We start from the raw sequence: 12,031 nt of genomic DNA, 5'->3' as shown, positions 1-12,031 counted from the left end.
AGCTGGTTCTACCCATAGGAGGTTTGGGAATGAAGGAGTCGCTTCATATTTTTGTCCTACATGACATAATCCGAAGACTTTTTCCCTGCTTGTGGCACACTAGGAGATTATGCGCGACATTCTCATTTAGTAAAAATTGAATTCATCGGAGCATTGTACATGTGGTACAGCATTAGCGTTGCAGCCAGCTCATGTACTTGACAGCATTCTGCTAGCTTAAGTTTTCCTTGTTAGGATTCAGATAATAGCCGTATCCTGTCTAAAGGAAAATGACTTGAAGCATATGTTTGCTAAATCAGGAGTTAATTGCCCTGCTAGCCTGAAGGTGTTTTTCTTTTATAGGGAATTAGTTGCAGCAGCAAGTTGATCTCCTCGTGCCACTTCTCATTCAAATCTTGGTTTCTCTTTCTCCACCCTTTATAAGGCCCAAGCTCTGTTCATGTCTAACATATATACAAATGACAAAATTGCACTCAAGATGACTCTAGCAATTTAATGACATCCCTTCCAAGCTGTCAGCTACTGGTCTTGTAGAAAAAGAAAACGGGTAAATAGTTTTTACCAATCACTTCTTAAGAAGAACTCAAATGTCCTTGCAAATTGGTTCAGGAAGTATTATGAGGCAGCTTACTGATGGAAAAGACTCAAAAGCTCAATAATTTTTCGATTTTTTTTTGTCCCGCCAAGCTGGGTCTCGTCAAACTGTACACCCATGCTTGTATAAACACACACGACACCAAGGATGCCTGTTAGCAAAATATAAAAACACACTGAATGGCTTGTTTGATAGTTCGGTAGTATTCTGCATGCAAAAATATGCCACATAGGTGCATCGTTTTTTTCTGGCACCTATAGCAAGGGGGACACGTGTCCCGCTGCTGCACAAAAGGTTAAACTGGAGACTAGCGAACTTAAACTTTTGCCGACCCGGTCTGTTTGCGTGGAAGAATTGCTGTGCAGTAACGCTATCTGGTAGATAGATTGTGTATGTGTATCTTGTGCATAGGAAGTTTTTGTAAGTAATTAGTGAAGCTTGCTTCTTTTTCTATGACTAATGAGCCAGTTTTGTATTTCAATGAGGTTTTACAATATATTTTGCTTAAAACATCTGACCTAAAGGTGTTATGGGGTTACTTTAGGTTTAGGCACCTGTAAATGAAGAAATGTGATTATTATATACCCACTGTAGCTGTCATAAATGATTTGTGCTCAAAACAAGGATTGGAAATGTTTTTTTAATCATGATTTTTCATTGCTTCAAACAGCAATGTTGTGAGGACTTGTATGAGTACCTCAGCTTTGCAGGGAAAAAGCTAAGGTGCTTGCTTGCAGTTGGAAAATGAGTAGGTTTGTGTGCCTTGCTAATCCAGGACTGCTCGCACTGCATGGCACATGCAGAAATGAAAAACTTGCTGCTGTATTTTTAGCCCTTTGCTGTTTTTGCTTTATTTTAGCTTGCAAAGCAGCCAGTAATGTTGCTAAAACATAGTAAAAAACATGGTTTCAGAGAAAACTATGTCAGCATTGTTTTCTCTCAACCTCCATTCGTTCTATGACTTTCTTTTTTACATGGTTTCATATGAATGTTATACCTTCATTGATGTGTGCTCTTTCTAAGCTAATTAATCAGAAAGGACTGAACTGAGTACTGTGAAGCATGCTGAGCTTACTGTAAAGCAGATAAATAGGATAGTTTTAAGGCTGCTATTCAGGCAAGCTGGTAGTGATTCGTAGCTTACACAGGGCAGAGACACAGTACAACACTGTACTGTGTACTCGTTGTTTTGTCCTGTGTCTCTGTGCTGTGTAAGCTACGAGACATTGTTGGGCAAGATCCACAGCATTTCCTTGTCTTGAAAGATGCTGCAGGATTCATTGCAAGGTAAACCTGCCTGTGCAGTGCACTGATCTTTAGTGTGTAGCTGATTATTTGTTGTGGCAGAAAAAAAAAGCAATCAGCTAGCTGATGATTAATGCAGTATACGTATGCTGTTATGTACACAGTCCTTTAGCTTCTCTGGTTACGAAACTCCAAGCCAAAACCTGGGCACATATTGAAACCAGTTTCTGGAGGTTGGCAGATGGCGGTGCTGCCAATTATATGTGCAGGTACCTGCCAATAACACGCTGCGAGTAGTTTTCTGTGTTTTGACTGGTCCTGTGCAGTTTAGTTTACTGCCACAAGTGGCACGACAGTCTGCTAACCGTCGATTTTCAGGCAAATCAGAGTTTTGGATTTTTATACATGGGCCCTGGGGGGGGAGTTGAGCTTTGCAGCTGGGCCTGTATTCTGGGATTGTCCATTAAGTGGTCATGTCCAAATGAGGGTGGTTTAAACTGGGAGTGTTCTCTTGCTCCAAAAAAAGTATTGGCAAATGCTGCTGCCGCTGTCTTGGAATATGTTGGGAGCATAGAAGCTCCCATGGCCTTTAAATCAAACACAGTCACCTGTTCCTGCTTTAGAATGCGTTGATACAAATTGCAAGTATTCGTAATGCAAGTTTTGTAATATTGACATTAGCAGTACTGTTATTGATGCAATGGCAAGTACAGTTTCGGTTGAGGTGACATAACAGGAAAGATAGAAAAGCTGCAGTCACACAGCTGCCAGCATCACATTTGGGGCTTCAAACAATCGATGCTAACCGAAGTGGACACGTCCTCATTGTGGACACTTTCAGAATGAGGGCACAGGTATGATCGATGGGCTCAGTCACATGGACATGCCTTTGCATTTGTGTGTACTTCCCCACCACACAGGAGAGTCGGGATTTCCCGAGGGCGGTGCAGCGACATCAGCCAACGGGCACGCGGCCTCCGCTGTCGCAGACCAAGAACTCGAGCTGACCCAACAGCTGCCAGAACCCATGCTCACCTCACCCAACCCGCCCGTGCCCACACCCCGAAAGTCGCTCTCCCCACCTCCCGGCATGAAGGTGCGAAATGTGTGTGTGTGTGTGTCTGCATCGTGCCAGAGGGATGGTGTATCCCCTTAGCAGCATTCCTGGCTTATCACCTACTTGGTGTTATCTTTCCACACTTGCTTTATATCGGGGAAGGCCCCTTGATTTGTTTGCATTGTCTGACAGTGATAAAACTGCAGTCAGCTGATGATAAGTGTGATACCTCACAGTTCAAACACTACATGAGAGTTCATTCTATAAGTATGGAGTGCTTGGAACATAGTGCATTGTATCTGGCTACTCAGTGCCTGCACTGTTTGTAATGCACTCCACTGAAATGAGATGGTGTGATTATAGCAGCACCGTAAGCTTATGCATTTTATTGTTTCAGTTATCAGCGGGGTGCTGAAATTTTTATTGTCCCCTTTATTAAGATCTCACATTACGGTCTCTCCCGTAGCTTGAAGTAAAACAAGGCATGTATAACTCCAGCTGCCTTGCCTCTGATGAGTAAAGAGAAAGTACCGAAAGTGAATGGTACATAAACAGTCAGTCACATGAGTGTAGAAACAGACAGGTAAAACTGGAATTTATGGCTAAAGAGGTGAAGTAGCAAAGGAGGCAGGCAGCGCGGATGGTAGTGGGTTGTGAAGACCAGGTAGTCCTTGAAGTAGTTGGAGACAGGCGGGCCTTTGCTTTCTGGCAAGAACAGTGACAACAGAGCATGCTAGAAGGCTGTGTAGCCAGACGACAGCCATTCCACTGTGGCCTCTAATGTGTTGCAGGGCCCAGCGGAGGTGGAGACAGGGCAGTCGCATCGCGAGATGGCCGTGGACGTGCCCGAGTCTTTTGTGGCGGTGGCCAAGACTGCGCCACGCTACCCGCCGCCTCCAAGGCCTCAGGGCTCTCCCCGGCTCAATGGATCAGCTGCTCCGACGGGAGACCAGCTGGAGCGCATCCGCAAATATCAGGTAAGCCTCAGCCAACAATCTCTGCTTGTAAAAAAACAAAAAAAAAACCAAAAAATCTTGTGACATTTATTCAAATTGCTTTAAAATGGCAGAGCTTAACTGGAAGTTCAGGACAGACATGTCTCCTGTTTCTGCACCCAGCAAATTATTTGTTGTAGCATTATTCCATTTCTGTATGTTGTGGTAGATGGTGGACCTGAGGCTCTTTCTTGCTGACATAATAATTGCAGCATTATATTGCTGAAGTGGTGACTACTGTGAGGGTGCTTTGAAAGGATCTAGTTGCTCAAAATTTACGGGGGTAGCCCATGCTAGAGGCGTTGAATTTAGGGAGGATGTGGCTTTCAACACGAACTTTCTTATATTTTTATGCATCTGAATGAATTTTTTTTTTGCATGTTGGTAATGCTTTCAAACTTAAGTGCACAAAATTTCAGTATTATATCCGAAGAACTTTTCTTTAACAAATGTTTTCTCTTGTGCACCTTGCGGAAAGCCTGTACACTCTACAAAATGTGGTAGAACACTGGTTCAACATTCACTGCATATTTGAATGGATGCTACGCATGATAACATCTAGATTCGTTTTTTTTCCCACAAATTTTTGGTTTTCATTTTTTTTACGAAGCAGTTTTTACTAACAAGATTTCACACCAAAAATCTACCATCCATCAAAATGGAAAACCAAGATTTAAACCAAGTTTGCTGATTGCAACAAAACAAACAGGGTCGAAATAGACAATACAGTCTTGAAGAGTCTGGTCCGCAAGGGAAGCATCTAGGCAGAAAACTGAAGCGGAGAAAAACGCAGATTTCCTTTACGTTTTCCCGATATGCAAGGGCCACTGCGGTTCACAATACAATTCTTTTAGTGTACTTCCCAATATATTTGAACAATGAAACCTTGGGACGACATAGAAAACAATGCATACGAGCACATGCAATGCTTTAAAAAAAAAAAAACAATTTTTCGGCCATTTTTCGTGATTTGAAAACTGCGTTTCCCCCTTCAGCAAATGTTCTTATTTCTTTATGTATCTACCTGAAATTTTTTTTGCGTATTACAAATAGCATAATGATTGCTCTCACAAAATTTCACTGGTATACCTCCAGAAATTTTTTTTCTAATATATATTTTCTCTGTGTATCTTGTAAAAAGGCTGTAGAATTGAGGAATTGTAACAGAAGGCTGGTTCAGCATCCATTGTGTTCCTACTGGTGTGCTACAGGTCAAGACATTCTTAGAATATTTTTTTTTGCAAAGCACAAATTTTTTTGGCTTGAATTTTTGTGATGCAGTGACCATTGACCTATCTAGAATGAGGTGAAAATTTCATGCAAGAAATGTAAAATTCACAAATTTGATAAACAAAGAATGTCTTGACCTACAGTGGGATCGTAGGATTGCAGCAAAACAAACAAAGTCAAAATAGATAAAACAGTCGTGAAGAAATCTGCTTCACAAAGTGAGCATCTAGTCAGAAAACCGAAACTGAGACAAACGTCGACTGTTCGAGTTTTCCCCCTCAATGCACAGCTGCCATAGTTGATGAAAAAAATTTTCGAGTATCTGGTCGATTTCAGCAGTAAAGCTTTGGGACAGCATAAAAAATGAAGCATACAACCAGATACAACAATTTTCAAAAAATCAATTTTTGGGCCATTTTTGTGGGATTTCAGAGCCGCGTTTCAAAGCCGCGAAGAGCAGGTCTTGAAATGAAAATTTCTATTATTACAGATATCAGAATGAAATTAGGTGTGTATATGTATTTCTTCCTCGTGTTTTCTTAAATATAATTAGTTTTAGTATAGCTCAATAACTTCAGATATTATGGGAAGTAATTGAAGCCTAATTAGGCCTTTTCTTACGGGTCATTAAGACACTTCAGTGTCTTTTGGTTCCAATTGAAATGGAGCTGTAGCCAAAGACCTGCTATGTGGAGCTATGTGTTTTATATTTTTATATTGTTATGGAGGTATATCATTATATAAAAATGTTCAGTTATGTCAGAGCACATAGTTAGGAAATATAATTAGGTGACATTATTGTTCACATAACTTGATAAGTATGACCCAACCATAAAAAAATACCAGAGCTCCATAGCTTAGTTCTTTCTGAATTCAGTGATATAAGATTATTGAAATTGCATCATAAAAACATGCAGAAAACTTCCTTAAGGATAGTCATGTTGGCAAAAAACACGAAGTTAAAAAAATTGCATTCGAAGTGCGTGCATCAGCCATCCAGAGGTCTTCGTGGACATTCCAAGAGGATTTCACTATTTTAAGTGCAGGATGCTGGGAAGGGTGCCAACTTTCAAACAAGACCAAGATGGCGGCCATCGGGGACACAGTTGCGGGAAGTGACGGACGCGAAGAGTTTTGGCGTTGCAGGAGTGTCAGATATATAGATTTTTCAGTAGCAGTTGGAGTTTGAATTAGACTGTACTCTCGAAGCTTTGTAAGTAGGTACTTTAGAGTATGTTGAACCTTAATATGCCATATTTGAAAAATCGTAGTTTTTGCATTTTTTTGTTCTCTTGTTCTGTCTGTCAGTCTTATGTTCAGGGGAATCACCCAAGGTGGCTTAAATTTGTAACAAGGGAGTAATTACTCATTAGCATCCACCCAAGCTCAGCCATAGGACTACAAAGGAAGGCTATACGGCTTGCACAAAGGCTTTGTAGTTTAAGAAAAATACTTCCTTGTCTGGGGTTATTTGAAAACACTGTATGCTGATGGCTTAGTCCAAGCATAAATTTTGGTACTTCTAGCGTGCAGCCACATATGTTTCATGGGTTCTGACTTGTGACAGTACCTTGCACTTCGAATGATAATTTCTTCGTGTTGTATATCTCTGGAAGCAGTTGTGCAGCAGGCAACTGTAGGTATGAGACATGATATAGGTGGCTGTGCTTCCTGGTACGTGTGAAGTGGCCTCACTACATTCTCAATAACTATGCCTTCTTTGCCGCACAAAACCACCCTTGACATGACACAGTGATTGTCATCGGTGGCTGAGCAGGGAGAACGATGTACTCTTATCCCAGTCATTATGCATCTGATTACCTGTGATGACCGTCACATCATTTCTTCACGAATGAAACCATAAGGGCCCTTGCACTCTTGTTCTTGGTCAGTGCTTTTATGCATGTAAGAGCCTTCTCCAGCAAAGTACATAAACCAACGGGCCTTACACTGAGGGAAAGCCATGTATAGCTTTTTTGGATTCACTGTCTCCTGGCCCCTTTGGTCTGCTAAAATGAAAAGCTGTACAAATTTGTACAAAACTTGGATATGAACCGAAAAAAAAAAAAACATTTGGAGGTGCACAAGATAGGGCGTGGCTTAAAATTCACATACTAGTAACATAAGGGAAAAGGAAACAGACAAAACTGTGCAGCTGCACACCATCTGAAAAAAGACTGAGCTGGAGCCCAGTGTCTATGTTGTGAAACTGCCTTTTGGATACCACATGACTAAATTACTTGGTGCTGTTTTGTCCTGAATCTTGGCACATCATTTTCCATATGCTGTGCAGTGGTGCAGTTTTGTTTGACTGTTTCCTTTATGCTTGTATTTCATAGAAAGTGCTTGAATAAACCCTATTTGTGAATTCTGCACATCCTTCCGTCTCGTTTCCTAGACATGTGTTCTTTTGCCCTTTGGTTTATACCCATAACAGGCCTCCGTCATCTCAGCAATTGTTGCTTGTGACACAGAGCAACTCGGTGCTGTCTGTGTGTTACGCGTGGACTTATGATAAAGATTAGCTGACGCTGCTGTGAATGGCGCTTTATGTCCGTGCTACTTGGGGTGTAAAACTGTGCACATCGTCATCTTTGTCGTTGCACTAGGGCAGATAAGAGTTGTGACACTTGTGCCCCCCCCTCATGCAGGAAGAGCTGCGGCAGCGCAAGGAAGAAGAAGAGCGTCTGGCGCAAGAGCAGGAGTTCCTGCGGTCATCACTGCGGGGCTCCAAGAAGCTCCGCGCTCTAGAGCAAAATGCCCCTGAAGGGATCCTCAACGCTGCCTTTGAGACAGATACCTCCTCCTTTGGTGCCACTCTGCCTTCCGACGCCCGCCTTCTGCCTGTCAGCCCACATAAGCCTCCCAGCCGCATTTATGGTGAGTGTGCACTGTGTGTCAGCACTGCTCTGGACACTGTTGCAACCGTGTAAATCGCAGGCTGCTCCGTGTAGGGGGTGTCTTTTTTTTTCAGTTTTTGTAACTGATTCTTTTGTTTTTGCACTGCCACACCATGAGGCGATGGTGACCCATTACAAAGGGTACAGCCATCATCACTATCGCCATCATAATCAAATGTGCCAGAACAGAAGTGATTGGGATTGATTGATTGATTGATTGATTGATTGATTGATTGATCGACCTGATCAAGTGAGGGATTGTTAGAGCGTTGATTGAGTCATTGATACTTCCTATTACCCGCCTCTTAACAACTAGTAGCTGTCATGTCATTGAGTGAAAATTTTGTAGACATATACCGTGAGCTCATTAATTTTAACTCACTTAACTCAGATATGTATAGGTTTATTTGAACTTATCTCTTGAACGTCAGGTGCATTAAAGAGGCTGTGCTGAATTCAAGAAACACATAATCTGAACAAATTTTTCGATCCCTTTGGAGTTCGAATTGCGAAGATTTCAACGCAATGATAAAAATATTCTGATACAATAAACAAAAATAATACGAGATCCAGCAACAGCTATTTGAGGTGTTGAATGTGCTGTTTGCTGTGCCATCAGGTGGCGCTCTCTACGTGCAGAGGCACAAATGTCATAAGCATTAGTTCACGCTGCTGTGCACAGAGGACGCCACAGATCTGTGGTGTGGCATGCAATGCTGCTCCCTTTTGCTCCCCGTTTCTCCGTCGTGTTGCGCCGACATTGCACAACAAGGAAATGTGCCCGTAACAGCTGTCGCTATAAAATGCCATAAAGAATGTGTCGTATAAATACGTATTAGTGGCCTCATCCACAGAGTTGTCTGTAAGTGGGATCACCTCCCTGCTGGCCATTCAGAGAATGATTTTATGCACAGAAAACTTTGTGGATATAGTTAAAGTACCTCTTTTTTGCATGTCCACGATCTTTTTTCACTGACTTTGGCTGCTGCCATGGCCTTTTGTCTGCAGAAGCTCATGAGTTGGAGCAGTGCCTCAAGAGGCTGGAGCCCCTGGCGGAGCCGGGCTCGCTCTCCTGTGTCGCCAGCCTGTTGAAAGAACCGGGCTTCCAGGGGGCGCTGGCTGTCAGCAACAATGTCCAGCAGGCCTGGTGCTACCAGCGGCCCCCCACCCCTGTCTGCTCCAATGCTCAGGACCTGGCCCAAGAGGTGGGTAGATTTTTTTAGTCCTGTGATGCATGTCATTAACGAGGTAATCATAAGCAAGAGTTCTTTAGTCCTGTCAATTGCAGAACTCTTGAGTCAAAATCTGACTGAAGCCTGCGACCAGTGTCTGGAAGTTAGCAGGTCATGGTGCCCCCTATGGAATTAGCAGTTGGCTGCTGGCAGCACCTTGCAACATTTAAAGGAGTACAGTAGAGTCTCGATGATGCAATCCCAGTTGTTATGAATTTCGGGATGATATGAATTTGTAAAATGCTCTGGCCAGAGTGCATTGGATGCAGTGGGCAGAAATTCGGATGTTACGAGCAAACCCTGCCTCACTCTGGATGATACGGCAGCGCAAGTCTTGAGAGCACCCTTGAGCACCAAGTACTTGCAGCCTGTATATCGCCAATTTCCTTTTCTTGGTTTTATGATATCACGCTTGTTCCCTAACCTATTCTGCTTTGTTGCTATCTCTTAACGTCACCCCTGTCATCTTTTTTCTATAACTCACTGCGTCGCCCGCAATTTCATATCAAGCCGTTTCATTATCATACAGCCCCACTGTGGTGTGAACTGTCTCAATTTTTTTAAGCAGAGCGCCTGTCCCTTGCGGTGCCTGTGCAGGTGCTGTCTCTGCTGGAAGGCTGTGCCTTGCCCGAGGCAATGCAGCTGCAGGACTTGCTGAGCCGGCTGGAAGTGGACGGGCTGCTACTGAGCCACGATCGCATTGCATCCCGTTGTGGAGCGTCTCCTCGTCTCGCCCACTCTCCACCTGGCCCAGGTGGTGCCCACGAGGCTCTGGACAGAGCGTCGCACTACTCAGAGGACAGTATCAAGATCGTCCACATCGACAAGACAAACGAACCTCTGGTGAGGAGACTGTGACACCTTGGCTGTTGTGTTTCAGCGAGTTGAAATGGGCATTTGCCCATGCACTCGTCAATCAGTGCTCAGTCAACACTTGATATCTCAGCATCTGAGGTGCTGAAAGGGTGGCATTGAAGCTGGTGTGGCTAAAACGGCTAGCCAGCGTAGTTAATTTTGGTTTAAGCACTGCTGTGAATACAGTTATAACTATTATACTCTCCTTCTAATTATAAGTACCTTCATTATTGCAGTGCTTGACTTCTGATAGTTCAATTTCTGTTCAGCTGCTTTCATTCCTTCACCTGTAAAGGTCCTGACAATTGCCCTTTTTTCTGCTTTCTGCAGTTTAATAATTTTAATGATTCACGTGTAGTGACACAGTTCCATGTGGTCTGGGTTATCGGAAGTGGGTTGCATTAACTCCATTCATCTCATTTTGTCTATGCCATGCACTCAGGTACATTCTATATGAGCTTCATGTGGCTCATGTAGTCATTATGCATATACATTTGCAATGGTGGTGGCATTGTAGTGCCCCATTTTTTATGACAGCTTGGTCGAATATTGGGGTGAGTGCTTGATTTTGTTGCAAAAACAGGCTGTTGAGAGGCTGTTTGGGCTATAAAAGCCAGCTTGGACGTACTCGCATTATCTGGAGTCAGTGGCCTGAACTGTTCAGTGAGTGATGGGTAAGAGGGGCCATATCAGTGAGAGGTATCAACTTGTGATTGCCCGCCTTAATATGATATTAAAATTTGTTTTCTATGCAGAGCCGGCTGTGAATTCATTCTGAGGACTATGCATATGGTGACGGGCTTTTTGATACAGCCGGATAATACGGTCATTTTTTTTTTCTTGCAGGGTGCTACTGTTCGCAATGAAGGGGAGAGTGTCATCATTGGACGGATCGTCAAGGGAGGTGCAGCTGAAAAGAGCGGTAAGAAAATTCTTGTTCCAGGCACCTTTGACCGGAGCTCTAAGTTGATAGCATGTCAGTGTCAACTTTGGTGCAATTGTCACTTATATTCCTAACATCAGAAGTAGTCCAGAACCTGGTGTGGGCACACTTAGTTCTTTCTTCTAGCTGAAAGCATTTTGCAATTTTTCACTTAAACAGTGGCACTCAACGTTGAAAGCGAATTTCATTGGCAGCATTAAAGGAGGCATTAAAACTGTTATGTCTGTGCGTTTTGATGTGGCTGATATGTTGTCTCGCTCATGAACTGAACACTGACTTTGCTATGATCTTATTGCTGTTACTGTAGGACAGCCTGAACACAGCCTTAGTTTGCTAGTTTTATTGTCTTTTTTGTGACTTCTCGCATGACTGTTTGTATTTTCTGAGATACTGCAGTTGTACTGGACGACTTTAACTGTGCTGATTAGTTCACAACTATAACATGTTCATGGCTGTGCTGAGCCTTCAGGCTCATGTGATAAAAAACAAACAGTGGCAATAACTTTACTATGGTGCTTTCCATTGACGGAGGAGATGTGGTTGTTCGTTTAATTGTGTTGTATTTAGCAGCTACATTAAGCCAATTGTCATCAAGGCATAGCTGAGAGTATTGTGAATTCAAACGACACAGCTTGGCTTCTAGAGTTTACATTATGTATCTGTCTCTGCAGGTTTATTACACGAGGGTGACGAAATCCTGGAAGTGAATGGCATCGGCATGCGTGGCAAGTCAGTGAACGAAGTCTGCGATCTGCTGGCTACGATGACTGGCACCCTCACGTTTCTGATTGTGCCGTGCAACCAGGAAACTGTCACACCCCGCTCCACAGACACAGGGATGATCCATGTCAAGGTAACTGCACACTGCGTGCACATGAGTGCGCAACAGAAATGAAGCAAAAATGGTTTACTTTAATGTAGACAAAAACCTACAAGAAACAAGATTTACTGGCCACTTGAGAAATTAAATTGGAGGCGA

General features: G+C 43.0%; 1 protein-coding gene across 7 annotated transcripts in view; it reads left to right on the top strand.

Moving 5' to 3' along the window:
• sdt (MAGUK p55 family member stardust) overlaps positions 1 to 12,031 on the top strand; it is a 48,503-nt gene that overhangs the window by 29,299 nt on the left and 7,173 nt on the right. For all 7 annotated transcript variants that reach the window (XM_077666116.1, XM_077666117.1, XM_077666119.1 and 4 more), the window contains 7 exons: positions 2,761 to 2,936; positions 3,689 to 3,874; positions 7,774 to 8,002; positions 9,031 to 9,227; positions 9,852 to 10,097; positions 10,956 to 11,031; positions 11,724 to 11,905. In XM_077666116.1, coding sequence (XP_077522242.1) covers positions 2,761 to 2,936; positions 3,689 to 3,874; positions 7,774 to 8,002; positions 9,031 to 9,227; positions 9,852 to 10,097; positions 10,956 to 11,031; positions 11,724 to 11,905 — 1,292 coding nt within the window. The remainder of the gene's footprint in view (positions 1 to 2,760; positions 2,937 to 3,688; positions 3,875 to 7,773; positions 8,003 to 9,030; positions 9,228 to 9,851; positions 10,098 to 10,955; positions 11,032 to 11,723; positions 11,906 to 12,031) is intronic.

The sequence above is a fragment of the Amblyomma americanum genome, chromosome 5 (genome assembly GCF_052857255.1).
Source record: "Amblyomma americanum isolate KBUSLIRL-KWMA chromosome 5, ASM5285725v1, whole genome shotgun sequence".
NCBI classification, from domain to species: domain Eukaryota; kingdom Metazoa; phylum Arthropoda; class Arachnida; order Ixodida; family Ixodidae; genus Amblyomma; species Amblyomma americanum.
Note: the sequence above shows the minus strand (reverse complement) of the source record. Positions and strands in the feature narration are given on the sequence as shown.